Source organism: Ascidiella aspersa, chromosome 7, assembly GCF_963924565.1.
Source record: "Ascidiella aspersa chromosome 7, kaAscAspe10.2, whole genome shotgun sequence".
Lineage (NCBI taxonomy): Eukaryota > Metazoa > Chordata > Ascidiacea > Phlebobranchia > Ascidiidae > Ascidiella > Ascidiella aspersa.
The window spans coordinates 17444461-17459787 of NC_139453.1; the positions used below are offsets into that span (position 1 = coordinate 17444461).

The window sequence follows — 15327 nt, forward strand, 5'->3', positions numbered from 1 at the left end:
TTTAACACATGCAATAACATGTTATACACATGGTATTTTTCTATCTACAACGCCAAGCTTTTATCGAAAATAAAAAAAAACGCAATACTGATGTATCCTAGAATAGTTAAACGTTTATCGAACCAAACTCGAAGGGCTTTCCAAACTCTGGCCACAACGGTAGTTCTTATTTGGTTAGGACGCGAAAGCTGCAAATCAAATCAACAATGAAAATCAATGTAACAAACATACGTACCAATAAAAACGTATTGATAGGACAATTAGCAACACAGCGTCGCTCTGATAGATGCTCGCCGTGTTCTTGACATGTAGAAACAGCACTTTTGTTAAAACACAGCCGGAACGGCGAGTCTACTTCCAAGTTCATAATACGACAATTTTTTTCGTCAGCACACTGTCCACTCGAGTTCGTTGTTACTAGAAGAACGTCCGACTGATATTTGCAAGCCGAACAGTGCGATGGGCCTGTACAAGCCTCACACGAATCGTCGCAAGCTGTAAAAAGTGTAAGAAATTACAGCGGTGAATCTTTTTTTACTGCGCGATGTACAAATCAATTTTAGGATATTAACTTTAGTTTTCGAGCTATTGGTTTTTGCAGTTAACAAGTTAAAATGCATATAAACAAACCAACATTTATTTAATGTTTATCGACCCCCCTAATGGAAAGTCCCCTTTATGTTTTTTTGGCCTAATATAACGCATATAGCTCCACGTTCAATCAGACTGTCAAAAAGTTTCTTAGCCCTTTGGTGTTTTCTTATTTAAACACCGCTGCTAATGGCCGACTTTTTCTCCAGCAAAGAACGTGTCTCGTTCGTTCTTCAATTCAGACATGACTTCGTTGACGGCTACTTTTGTTGATGTGTAAGTTCAAGGTTCATATTTATGCTTTGTTGATTAAAGTTATTGGTAACCTTTATTTATTTGTATTCATTAAAAATAAGGAAACAGAGTTAACGTAATCTTCACTTGTGTTTTAACTTTTAACTGCTAAAGACTTGAATAGACATCAACTTTCAATTGCAGCAGAGTTGGTTATTGGTTTGTGAATGATGGCAACAACACGCTTAACAGGGGAGATACCCCATAGTTGTCATGGAGAAACAAAATTAAAATGTGGTAACTTGTAACGTCTGTGGTGAAATAAGGGCAAGCGTTGTAAAGGCTGTTGCCTAACTTAAACATGGAGATCTTTACTTCGAAAATGGAATAGCTAATTAATACACTAGCTTGCCATCGCATTTCGAACGGAGACAGATGATGAAGAATATCGACGTACGCAAATTTTACGAGGTTTGCTAAAACTTAAGATTTCAGTATGCCAGACTACATCTTAGAATTTCAAAGCTTGTTCTACAAAATGTTCTTTCATAAAATGGAATTCTCAGTTCCAGAGGCTATCAACCTTTAAAATATTATATGGCACAGACATAAGTGCCAAATAACAGCAATTGGCAATTACTATGACAATTGGCCTTTAGTTCATCACTATGAAATCTTCAGTTAAGCACTTTTTTACAAATTCTGTTTATTCGTGTAGCTCGCAATCCACAATAAAATAAGCACAAATATCTTGATGTTTTATTTGCTCCAAGATGTATTGGGTAAGTCTATGTCCACATAAGAGTCATAATGCTTCGTTAAATGTTACAGAAAAAACCTAAGATCAGCAACTTAATTTGTTGTTTTTAAGTTTTAACATTACCACAAGCAACATAACCTATTCCGGCATTTTTATTAATAAAATTGCTTAAAATATTTGACAACACATTATTATTTGTTGCGACTGTGATGGCATATAATTACGTCCCCCTCTTGAAAGGCTGCAACAGTAAAATTTACAAAAAATGTCGTTTTAAAGGTTTTATTACTTTTACTGCAGTTTAAATTTGCCACCGACACAACTAAATTATTGAAACAGCTAAAATAACAGCGGGCAATTTTATACGCAATATATTAACATAGCACTATCTTTCCTCCTAGAGATTTTCATTATATACGCAAGCTAGCAAACGTATTGTCAAAAGTAACGTATAGTCAATTAACACTAAAGCATATCAAAAGCTATGTGGTTTACCTCTACAAACCAATCCATCCATGTAATGCGATTGTGGACATGAAGTGACACATTTGCCTGCAGAAGTCCCTGCTGTACTCGCAACTATCAAAAATTCGGAATTGGTACACAAGGTGCACTCCAGTAAGCTGCTACCTAGACATTCTCTGCAGCTCTCGTGACAAGCTAAAACATTTAATTACGAATTAGGCTAGAAAAGACCTTTGATTAGTTTTAACGATAACTTAGGTAGGGGCGTTTGTTACTTTAAAATAAAAATACTTGGACTATAATGAGGACAATTAGAGCTTATATAATACTTACTTAACACAGGATGTAAAGTTTTTAGTTATCGGTAAACGTGGAAAATATAAAATTTTATTTATTAAAAAAATGTAGTAAGCTCAATGAAATCATCGTACAGCTTAAAATTTTGTCAAAGTTTATTTTTAAGTGCAAACATTTCAATTGTTTAGGGGTTTTCTCTCAGATTAAGATTTTGCGTGGATGTCGTATCAGATACCTGTTGTACCGACTTACATTCTAAATACCGGTACGGCAGTAATATTAACGCCTTTTGGGTGGTTTAATTTTTTTTAAGTCCTTTCGGTCTTAAAAACGCTAATCCAGCGTTCCAGTGACTTTATAACATTCTCGGTAGCATCGACCGACCCTGGCTCCTCCTCAAAATGGCTGGTTTTGGTTAATTTGGCGCAGAGACGACCTTCACCTCGAAGATAAAAGTGGACGACACCGAAGGATTTAAATTGATCACATAAAGCTAGCATACCGCGAATCGATACGATTTGAGAATTGTTTCATAGCATTTTTTCCATGAAAAAATATATTAATTTAGCATAATCGTCTTTTATTCTGTTAAGATTTTTATTAACTTTTAAAAGTATTTCTTATATTCATGCCACAATAACCATGCCGCGTCGAAAACGTTCTTCTGTTTCATAGTGTTGTCTATGTTTTCCGTTCACCGTGAAAACCAAATTACACAAAATTTAGCGAAACGTGTAGCTAAACGGATGGCAAATTTATTGGCACAATAAAGCAATGTAATTTCAAACAAAATTTTTTCCTTGTGGCCTATTAGCCAACTGTTGCTTTGGAGATTACGCAAGGAGACTGATGGAAATGCTTTGAACTCTAGTGAAGATCTAACGCTATGCGGAACATTACTTGTTCGTTGCATGTTGATATGCCATATTGATTTTTTTAATCACTTCAAAGTCACAGGATTTAGGAGGTGACAGCTTGTTGATTTCTTACATTAGTTTAATCACGCAATACGCATTATATAACTGTTTTACATCGCCGAAAAAACGCCGTTAGGTCAAGTGGAGATTTTTTTATACTAAATTTAAGGCAACAACTAAAGGTGTATTTAAATAAAGCTAACTAGTAGGTGTGAGTGGGTAATGGTAAGATAATAACAACCTCGCTATTGCATCGCCAAATGCATCGTACTGCATCTTATAATACGAACCATGGCAAACTCCATGTAAAGCAAAGTGCGCCGCTGGACAGTGGGAAATACACCGGTTTGCAAACAAATAATATCCAACTCGGCAAGTTACACAATGCGACGAGGAAGAACCGGAACAAGTTGCACAAGAAATGTGGCATTCTGAGAAATGTAAACAAACATGATAACTCTATAAGACAATAATCCAAGATTAATTTATTAAATATTCTAAGCAAAAAGATGTTTAAACTTTAACAATAAAAATATTACCTGCACAGCGTGAAATAGAGATTTCAAAAGTATGGGGTGGACAAGCAACATAGCATTTGCCGTTCAGCATTTTTTCCCCTATTGAACACGTCACACATGAAACTGCGTCAGTACAAGTTTCACAAGATAAGGAACAAGCTAAGAAGAAGATGAAAAAAAACATTAGATAATTTGTATCCATTTATTACACTTTCTGAAAATACCCACCTTTACAGAACCCATTTTGGTAAAAATAGCCATCTGAACAGGTACGAACACAAGCGCCACTTTGAGGAAAGCGTGTTTTGATTACACAAGAGGAGCAGTTATAAGCACTTGTGCAAGCAGAACAGCCTTTTTTGCATGCTGCCAAAGTTGGATAACGATGTAAATGTTAACTTTTGCGTTTTGTTGAGTTTTATATCACAAGTCATACTATGCTTTTTTCAATGAAATAATATATAAATCTCAGTGATTTCATATAAATACCATAGTTGATGTGTCGCTCACCTATACAGGCTCGATTGGTTTTATAAAATCCCATTTGGCATTCCGCCACGCATTTTCCTTCTTGCAAATAGAGGTCTTTCCCGCATGACGTACAACTAAAAGGGGAATCGCCAGTGGAACACGATTCACATGATAAATGACAGGCTTCAAACAAAAACGGTTGATTTTATTTTACAAGTGTAAGACAGACTCCAAAAACTAGTCCACTCAGCCCAAAGTGGTCTACTGAGCCCAGTGTAAGAAGCCCTGCACTACACTTACTAAACAACTGCAGTATGAAAAGCTTGTGAGTTTTCGACTATACTTAACACAGAAAGAATTGCGTTAAAAAATAGAACGAAACAAACTATTACAACAAAGAAAGAATTTTACTTTTAACCAGGAATTTTACGGCAGCTAACCAAAACAATAATCTCAATTACACACCATAAAAAGATCTCGCCTTCGTAATTAACCGCATGTTTACCATTGTTTTAAAAAAATTTAAATAGACTTTGACGGGATTTTTGTTTACCATTGTTTTTAAAAATTTAAATAGACTTTGACGGGATTTTTCTCAAACTGGGGGTCGCGCAAAAGGGGCCCGAGAAGGGTTATATAATTTTGCTCAAAGTGTTACATCTACACACTGTAGTTTTAAGTTTCAATAAGGTATTTTAAAACTGTGAAAACACATAAAGTAAAAGGGGGTCGCGTGCTTTAGGAAGCCCTAATAATTCCAATACGTAATTGAAAGCTTATTAAAGAAAATCCGCAAAAGATATATAAACAGATCTTCGATTGAAAACTGGTTATTATCGCTTGTTAACTTATTGGTTGGTTTACCATTTTTACATATGTAGCGCCATGGAACGTGGATTACAGGTTGCACGTTACACTGCCTAAATTATGCAATGAAAAGGTTTTAGGTAGTAAGTATTAGTTTTTACAATCAGCGGCAAATAGCACAGGACACAGCTTATTAAACATTTAAAACACCACATAAATTGATAAAGCTTACGATAACAACTGGTTCCGTCTTGATAAAAACCAGACATACATCGTCGTATACATCTTCCCTCTTGGAGAAATCTACCCTTCTTACACGAAGTACAGTGAGCATAACCAGGAGCACTGCACGACTCACAGTCAGTGTGACATGTCAACAGTTGACAATCTGGGCAGCACGTGCCTAAAAAACAGCTTGTTTGCAAGAGGAAAAATAACTGGTTTTACGTTTAATTAACTTAATTATAACTAATTTGACGGTGTAAAACTTTTTTTTAAATTGGTAAAAAAAAAACATAAAAAAGTTCCTTTAGACCAGTGGTTCTTAACCTTTGGTAACCTCTCGAACCCCTATGTTTTTCTGCAAGCATTCGTCGAACCCCAAATTATCGCTGAGTATTAGTTTCTTCCTCCAAGCAGCTGAAACTGGGCATATTCAAATTATAAATTTGCAGTTATATAGGTTAAATTGGCCGAACTTTCAATTTATAACGTTACATGACACCTTGGCACATAAAAGAGATTCGAATTGAGCTTGAAATAACAGCATTAAATATGTTTCAGAGGACGTTCTTGCCGAACCCTTGTAACAGCTGCGTCGAACCCATGGGTCAAACCCTGGTCGATCAAACCCTGGTTAAGAACCACTGCTTTAGGCAAACGATTAAACGATGGTAATCTTTAAATATATTTGGATTAGTTTGTAAGCTGGGCGGACGACCGGGAAGGCGTTCTGTTAATACAGCAAGAGAGAGGCCGGATAAATGTAAAACGAGTGAAAGCGAGTCTCAAGCGAGCGGACTTAACAAATAGGAGTTGAGTAATTTTATCTCAACGGCCAAAACAATTATTAAAAAATCAAGCAAGGCAAATAACTGCTACCACACGGGCCGTATCAATACAAGGTTTTACATATGTCAGTGATACCTGAGCGTTATATATCACATGTTATCGTTCGTTGGAGGCCGTTTGCGTTAACGACTGAAACTAAAACTTCTATAACAGATTTCATAACAAACAATTAAACAGAAATCAATATACTATACCAGGAATTGTGACAGCAACGGATCCTGATTCACAGGGAGAGCATTGAGCGTCAAAACAGAGCACAACTCCGTTTAAACATTCACATCGTTCACATGCTCCGCCTTGCCACGTATCACCATGACGATATGTAGTTGTATCATGACGACAAATCGACGTCTCAAGAACACATTCGGGGCAGCACGATGTGTGAATAATACGCTCATTCTGTAAGTAAATTATTGTTGTATTATAAAGCCAGTCAATTTAATGCACTAACAATCTAAAACGTTTTATATAGCAATTGGTGTCGGCTTACCCATTTACATTGCACCGGAGTACACTGGACATAAGATGTAACAACGACGCCATAGTTGCAATACGCTATTTGACATTTCGATATATTCCACATATCCATGTGAAAAAAACGTGTGCCGTTGTAACTGCACTGACCTGTTAAAATACACACGTCACTGACGCCAGACTAGGTTTGAAAACTTGAATATCTATAACATTTAACAAACCTTCGACTGATCGACATTGCGAACAGCATTGACCTATTCTTTCAATCTTTTTCTCTCCAGGCAGACATTTTACATTTAATTCATCTTCTGTACAACCCAGTTTCTGGCAGATCACCTCGCCATTCATGCACACGCAATTCTCGCATCTATCCACATTAAACTGCTCTCCAGATAACAATTTCCGACCCTTTGCATAAAGGGTCACGATTGATTATACTTTTCCTTAAAGTAAGCCTTTTAGTGGCACATACATAAAAATATAATGCATTACTTAAATAAGTCGTTTTAGTGTCATGATTTGAAAAACACACAACCTATTGTTTTTAATTAAAACCAAAACTTCATTCTTCCGATGCAGCTTTTAAGTTAATAAGGCAGAGTCTTGCATCCTTTTATGTCTACGGGACAAAAAGGTGTGGCTGGATTACACCTGGGCCAAACGCATTTCTTAACAAATCCCCTTAACTAAAAAGTGCTGGCAACCTAAAAGCTTTTCCCAGTGTTCTGTAGTGTCCAGCAAATGACAATTTTACAGCAACAAGTTGTAAGGCGATACCGAGAAACAATTTTAAAATGATTAACAAAACTACTTGTCAGTGTATTTCTGTCGCAGGCCACATATTTTTGCCCTGCGGTGAACAAGTGGGTCATATACTTAATCATATGCTAATTTTATGCGAAACTTTGTTGCTGCGTCATTTTGTTTTGTTGTTTGGGTTGTAATTCAAGATTTTTGGGCGATTTCCAAATTCGAATTCTTACGAATATTAAGAACCTAAACAGTTAACAAATGCTGCAGCATTGTTTATTGGATTACAGGAGTTCAGCGGACAAATATGGTTGAATCAGGGTTTACAAAAATTTTGGTCTGCAAGCTCTTAATTTTTCTCCCTTTTGCCACCCTTTACAGCGATAAACAAAATGGTTTTAGTTGTCTGCTTTTCTGCACATACTTGTTGAAGTGCAGTTAATGTAGGCCTACTCGTCACCTCTAAAACACTTTTGCATGACCCACAGATTGGGCAGCCCTGATTTAAACAGTATAGCGCTATCTAACTTAAAATTGTTTTCTTTTAATTTACCCTTTTCTGAAAATGATTGATAGCATTTCGGCATCAGTGGTTCGCCACCCCTGTTTTAGGGGTCTATGAAGGCCTAATTGAAATATTGGTGTATATTGAAAGTAATAAATTTATCAAGGAAAAGAGTTGAGTCAAATATATTTATACTCTGTTTTACTTTTATTTGGAACGGAAAACAGCACATTCCTAACGTCTATTTGTAATGTGACATCAATTTATGACGTCATCTCTAGAAATTACTCTCATACCCTGGTCCACGCGAAGCAAAACGTTTTTTCAGGGTTCCGCGATAATAAAATTTTAAGAACCACTGGGGTAGTATACCTGGTGTACACAAGATCGACCAACACAAGTTGGGCAACATGCACCTTTTTGTATTTCCAAGGATTCACCAGCTGCACATGCAACTTTGCCGCACTTGGCCACATAAAGAACCACTATTCCTAAAAAGCAAGCACGTGTTTAGCTTTCTTTCAAGGTTCGTTTGCCCAAGTTTTCACTGTGAATTATATAATACAACTGAAATATCGAAAAACAAATATTACACTACATTGTACCCAGGTGGGTAAAAAATTTCAACAGAAAAAAAAATCATTATAATTTAGTTTTTAAATTACCTTTGGAGCAAACTGCTCTTTGACATTTTGAAGGGGCCCAAGTTTCGCCATCTCTGTATATCTTTCCGTGGAACGTGCATGGCTCTGTAGAAGGAGTTAATTTTGAAATAGTTATTGATACATTTACAACAAAACAAATTTCCATTATTTATTTTCGAAAAAAAATCATACAAATTCAATAAATCATCAGGAAATGTAGTTAATACCGAATAAGGATAAAACAAAAGTCTAAAGCAGCAGTAACCAAATTAACCCGCGGCATATTGCCTTTATAAAACTTATTATCTAAATTTTGGTAAAATTTTAAACTGAACGACAAATCATTAAGGGTCACTACACTTTTTGTTGAATATAGTGATTAATATTTTCTTGACTTAACTATAAAGTTACAAACATAAATTATATTCACTCCGCGATCGCAATGCCAGGCCTTAAATGTATCCCGCCCTTAATGAAATAAAGTTTGGTGACCTCCGGTCTAGAGAGATAAGACAATTAATTTTTAGGATTTTACAAAAATCAACATTTTGTGAAATCGCATTTTTTATGTAGTATAAACTTACTTTCGACACTAACACAGATTGGACAACAATGTCCGGGAAGGCGTGTTTCCACTTGACCGTATCCGCACTGCAGCTGTTGGCACGATGTAAGTTTACACACAATACTTCCATTATCACAAGAGCAAGTCGTACAAGTCTCAGCATTCTTCCAGGAGGTTCCATGCTAAAAAAAGCTGGTTACATTTTGTGTTGGATACTTTTTGTGTGACCTAATCTTAGTAAATGATCTTGAGGTTTTCAACGGTAGCAGCGAATCTATTACTACCATCCAGTCACAAACCTTAGCGATGCAAATGTAGTATATCAGGTTAAATAGAGTATTGTCTATTTTAATTTAACCCGGCGTTGCACAGGTTAAATAAAATTTGTATTAGTGATATTCTTACTAACTGATAAAGGACTACTGGCGTTCTTCCGGTTATGTAAATAAACCGTGAGTAGTCAATGATTATGAAAAATTAATTTAACAAATCCGTCAGAGATTTAAATAATGCGCAAATTATTTTCAAACAGCATACAATTTTTACTTATGCCTGAATGTTGCACCATGAACCGCTCCACGTTCGGTAAATAGATGTTTTATTTGCATTTAGCGGTGGTAGGAGTAAAAATGTTTTTATTTCGCGATGGTAGGAGTGAACATGTCTTTACCGATAAACCGCCGCATTAAGCGCGATATTTTGCGAACTCTGCCTGAATTTTGCACGGGTAAATGAAAATTGCTATAAGCATTTTTTTAAATATTGCTAAAACGCTCGCTTAATTCGCGCGCTTATTGCCCTTTCTCTCTCTTATCAAAAAAGAGTATTTTTTTCATTGCAATTTTTTTTTTCGAGGCAATTTAGTTGACTTCGACAAAATGTTTTCCTTAAATATTTTTAGGCCATATTGAGTTACTTACATAGGTATTGCTTAGGATGGGACCAGTTTACAAACTTGAACGTTATATTTGAACACGTGCAATTTAAGTTGCAATGCAAACCGAAGACGCTGCAACGGTTGCAAATGAAACCGTGTATGGAACTCGCGGATCGGTACACAAGGTGCGGGAGGCAAAGAAAGGTTTCAATACGTCCACACCTACAATTGACAAGTTTAGAAAAAATAATGTAGAAAACCTGATCACCTGGCACCCAAATGCCGTTATAAAAGAGCCACTTGAAAATTCTGTAAACGAATAGGCCATTTGGAAAGTGTTTGTAGGAAGAAACGGGCGTCTGTTTCACCTGTTCCACATGTAAATTCGCCACTTTAGATGAAGAAGCAGATTCCAATCCGACACTCGAGCTAACCGTCCGCATAAACGGTAAAGCTTGTCTGTTATAGATTGACACAGCAACCAGCAGGAATTTCATTTCTGTTAATTTTTGGAAGACAACTGGGAAACCGAGTTCAAAGGAGAATAATCAGCGCTTTAATTCTGCAAGGGAACATTTGGTGCCGATATTGGGCGCATTCGAAGCAGAAGTCAAACACAGGACAACTACATGTAGTCTTACAATGTTTGTCTCCCAAGTGCCGCATCCACTTGGTCGATGCGGCATCGAGGCGTTGCACATATCGTTGGACAAGTTACTTTATCGTACTGATGATAAGGTAAACGTATTATCTGACGCCAACAACCAAGCAGACCATTACAACATGCTTGCAAAAAGCTTCGGGAGGAATTTCCAGACCTTTTCAAGGAAGATTTGATGTGTTTGAAGGATTTTGCACTAGAAGTAAAATTCACTAAGGACGTGAAGCCCATTTTCTGCAAGCCAAGACCAGTTCCATTTGCTCTACAGGATGATGTCAAACAAGCATACAATCGCAAAAGGTATTTGGACTCCGGTATTTGGACATCGACTTACACGGTCAACCATCGCATGGGAATGGGGTCGTAACGATCAAGCTGCATTTTGCAAATTAAAAGAATTGCTGTCAGCTGATACAGTTCTGACACATTTTGACCCAACGTTACCTATTGAAAATTGGAGCAGTTTGCTTTTCACTGCCAAATTCAGAAAGAGGCTCTCGCTATAATCTTTGCGCTGAAGCAATTCTACCAATATATATATGGTAGGAAATTTATTCTACTGACAGACCACAAGCCACGACTGAACGACTGGCATTATTCTGTCCTAATAAAGCTACAATACGTTATTAAATATAAAATAACATCGCAACATCAAAATGCCGATGCACTCAGTCGTTTACCAGTTGGTGAGGATGCTGACTTCGACAGAGAGGAAAGTGCACATGACACCGACACTGTTTGTGCAATTACCAGTCTTAGTTTACAAGTGCAACCCAGCGATTCGGCATTACTCCGAAAAGAAAGTGGAAAAGATCCAAACTTATTCAAAGTCTCCACTATTGCATACAACGATCCAGTTGCAAAGCTTCGCAAGGTTGTAGATTCGTTGAGTACCAGTTATGGGTGTCTACTGTATGGTTCACGGTTGGTTATCCGGAATCACTTCGTTCTGCTGTTCTACAGATCCTTCGTCAAGGACATTTTGGGATTCAACGAATGAAGCAACTGGCGAGAATATTGGCTGAATATCGATGACGACATTACTGTTCTTTGCCAGAAGTGCCAAACTTGTGATAAACATCAAAACACTCCGCCAAAGGCACCTGTACACCTGTACATCCATGGATGATGCCGGAAACGCCATGAAGTCGATTACACATTGATCACGCAGTTAACTTTCTATACATCAATCGCAATCTATGTCATCGAGAACAACTATGGAGTTGTTGGAACACGATTTTGCCCATTTCGGTTACCCTCATACTCTTGTTTCCGCCAATGCGCTAGATTTTATGTCTGCCGAATTTCAAGACTTCTGTAAACAAGGGGCATTGTTCATCTGACCGGAGCTCCATACTTTCCTGCTAGAAATGGTGCGGCAGAACGGTTGGTGAAAACTTTTAAAAAGGCGCTTAAGCTTCTCTCCAATACAGGCGTATTCCAAACGCCAGTGGATTTTCACCAAGTGAACTACTAAACGGCAGACAGATTCGGGTGAAAATAGATACTCTGTTGACTTAGCCAGCACACCTGATGTAACGTAAGCAAATACAGGGAACACGAAAACCCGTGAACATCACTTCTTTCAACATTGGAAACCCATGTTACGCCTTGTATCTTGGTCCAAGACGTACCGAAGATGCTCGCTGCGTTCCTACCAGGGCTGGGGAGCCGGAGCCGGAGCTGGAGCCCGGAGCTAAGCATTTTCTCTGGAGCCAGAGCCAGAGCCGGAGCCGGAGCCATCGTTATTATTTTTGTGGAGCTGGAGCCGGAGCCGGAGCCATTTTTATTATTTTTGTGGAGCTGGAGCCGGAGCCCTTTTTATTATTTTTGTGGAGCTGGAGCCATTTTTCAATTTGTGGTGCTAAAGCTAAGAAATTATATTTTGTTCCATCTCCAACGTCAGTTAGCCAAAAGCAATTTTTAAAACTTGCCATTGAATAAGTGACTGGTGGCACCGGAGCTGGAGCCGGAGTCATTGGGTGTGTGTTTGATGGCTCCGGAGTTGGAGCCGGAGCCAAAGGATTGAGTTTTACGACTCCGAAGATGGAGCCGGAGTCATTTAATAATTGCCTGATGGCTCCGGAGCTGGAGCCGGAGCTAATGCTATTTTACGGTGGCTCCCCAGCCCTGGTTCCTACCACCATTATCAAACGGTGTGGCAGCCGTATTTTTCATGTTAAGGTTCTTCCACGTGGTCCCATTTGGAGACGCCATATCGACCAACTATACGCGCTTGATACGCGTCCGATGAGGATTTGGAACCGGGAGCGGAAGAAAGTTATTCGCAGGCACCGACTGCTAGTGCAGATTCAGACATGTTACTGAATCACGGCTCTCCTTCATTCGGTCCCGACAATCCACGACGAACGAAAAGATCGCGTAAACCTCCCGAGCGATTTCACTGCTAATCTGAGGAGGGGTTTTGATATTCGAAGGGAAGATGTTGTGGTCCCGCTTCGTGTAAGGCAGTCACCGCGTACGCGCACTCCATAGTCACGTGATTCGTTAATTGTACCGCATTTCATTACTGTCTTGCCTGTGGTGATTACTATTCGTCTGTGCAATGTAAATTTGGCCAAGCTATGAATGCTTGTTTCATTTATCCAATACTGATTTCAATAAGAAATACAACAATATTAATGATGTAATTTTGAATCGGGTTGGATCGCGAAAGCTTTTAATAAAAATATAGGGCATGGGTATCACAATAAAATGTCAGTATCGGACATCCCTATAATGTGGCAACATGATTTTTGATCACCGCGAAAAATAAAAACACATCAAGCGATACGAAATTTCAATGTTGAGGGCGAAAAAATGTAATTTTTATATAAACTTCATTTTGACAAAACATAGTTTCTGATAGAGCATCCGCATTAAACTAGTTTGTCCTGTAATGCAACAAAACAGTGTTACTGACTCAAAGAACTAAATCGTATTAAAAAATCATATTATTCATCATTTGTTACAATTTTTTGGAAATCGTGGCCTACGCAGCACACTCTCATGTTTAGTCCATAAAAAACTTTAATCCATTATATGCGGCGGTTTTCAACTTCAAAATGCGATTTGCGATGCAAAACATTTTCCCACCCCTGCTATAGTACATCAATAAAAGGTAAACACTTACCGCTTGTATGGTTTCGTTTACAAAGCAATGCATTGCATGAAGTGGAGTACATGCCGGACAGCACTGATTTGCAGGAATAATTAGAGATTCTCCCTAATTTAATAAAATGCAAATTAATAAAATTACAAATATTAAAACAGTTCTCGTCAAAAAATGTTCAGCTTTACCTTTGTTGTGTCACACTGTGGGTATTGACATGTTTGTCTGCGGCAAGATACAACCCCCGTATCACATTGGCATAACGTACAGGAGTCGCTGTTCCAAGACGTCCCATTCTGCATAACAGTTACAAATATCGATTGGATAATGTTGGGTTTGTCTAATCTTTAGCAAAAATAAAAATATTTTTATATTTGCCTTACGAATTATACTATCTGCACCTTCAAGATAAGAACATCGCTGTTCAATTACATCCCATAAAGGTTCACTGGATGTCTCAAACAGAGTTCAAATACTGGGTCACGAGCATTTATGAACAAGCCGGTGTATATATTTTGTAGTTTTTAGTCGGCATGTGTTTGTTTTTCAACAACACACCTTGAATATCAGTCTACCAATTAAGGCTTTTCATGCAAATGAAGGAGCCTAGAAAGACTAGCCAGCGGTAAGGTTCGAACTCACGGCCCGGCCATACTCTCTACCACAGCGTTTTCCAATCGCTTCGCCGTGGAAGATTGCCAGGTGCGCCGCGGGCTAATGAAAAAAAACATTTGACATATGATTTTTTATTTTTTTACTTTCTAATTCAGGTTTGCTTCTGAAAGTCCACTGTACTGATGCAACTATGAGGCCTGTAAAACTTGCAAGCAATTCCCGAGAAATTCCGCTATCTCTTATAATAAATGGCAAAAGTTTGCCCGTCTACGGTCGCTGGCATGTGATCTTAAAGAGGCAGACAGAGCAACGTCATCGGCTAACAAAAAGAAGCGTGCGCTCGAGTTAGGGAGTAGTGAATCGGAGCCTAACAAAAGGAGCGGCGACGTCAAAGTGCGCTTGTTTCTCCACGGGCGCGCACGCGACATATGGTAAAACTTTATTTTTTTTGTTTTTTCAAGCGCAATTACCTGCGTGGACATAAAAATCAAATTAAGTATAGTGCCTTAATAAGAATAACTTTTAATTTTTCCAACTTATGTCATCGCGCAAAATACTGCATTTTATGCGGCGGTTTTAATGGTAACCAATTTTCAATTTCAAACGAGATTTACTTTCGTTGGACGCAGTATGGTACCAGGATTACGTATATATAAAACATACAACACGACAATTTTGTTTGGTGTTAAATACGCCAATATTTTTTTAAAGCATGCGACTTCAACAAGCTTACACAAGGCCAGTACCACGCGAATGATTGATTTATTGGTCACATCGCGTTCGAGCTTTTCCTTTAGTTACCTATTGTAAACACAAAACACAAAATTGCTTTTTACGTTAAATTTTATTTTTTTATACTGTTTTAACAAAATGCAAAAGTTTATTAGAATTTCCGTGAGAAAGAATTAGAATCATTAGGGTCACGCAGATAAGTCTGATACAATTAAACACACTATTCTATTAATGCCACTTTCACAAAGGCTGTAAGGTGTT

The 15327-nt window shown here is 37.8% G+C and overlaps 1 protein-coding gene across 1 annotated transcript in view; it reads right to left on the reverse strand.

Moving 5' to 3' along the window:
• Positions 1-15327, reverse strand: part of LOC146138100 (extracellular matrix organizing protein FRAS1-like) — a 66246-nt gene that overhangs the window by 40379 nt on the left and 10540 nt on the right. Inside the window, exons 3-17 of the mRNA XM_083394283.1 lie at positions 13908-14015; positions 13741-13833; positions 9089-9251; positions 8526-8609; positions 8233-8351; positions 6827-7013; positions 6622-6755; positions 6326-6530; positions 5293-5463; positions 4293-4436; positions 4011-4148; positions 3804-3941; positions 3555-3695; positions 2081-2245; positions 236-495 (exon numbers count right to left, since the gene is read on the reverse strand). Of these exons, the coding sequence (XP_083250409.1) occupies positions 236-495; positions 2081-2245; positions 3555-3695; positions 3804-3941; positions 4011-4148; positions 4293-4436; positions 5293-5463; positions 6326-6530; positions 6622-6755; positions 6827-7013; positions 8233-8351; positions 8526-8609; positions 9089-9251; positions 13741-13833; positions 13908-14015 (2250 nt within the window). The remainder of the gene's footprint in view (positions 1-235; positions 496-2080; positions 2246-3554; positions 3696-3803; positions 3942-4010; positions 4149-4292; positions 4437-5292; positions 5464-6325; positions 6531-6621; positions 6756-6826; positions 7014-8232; positions 8352-8525; positions 8610-9088; positions 9252-13740; positions 13834-13907; positions 14016-15327) is intronic.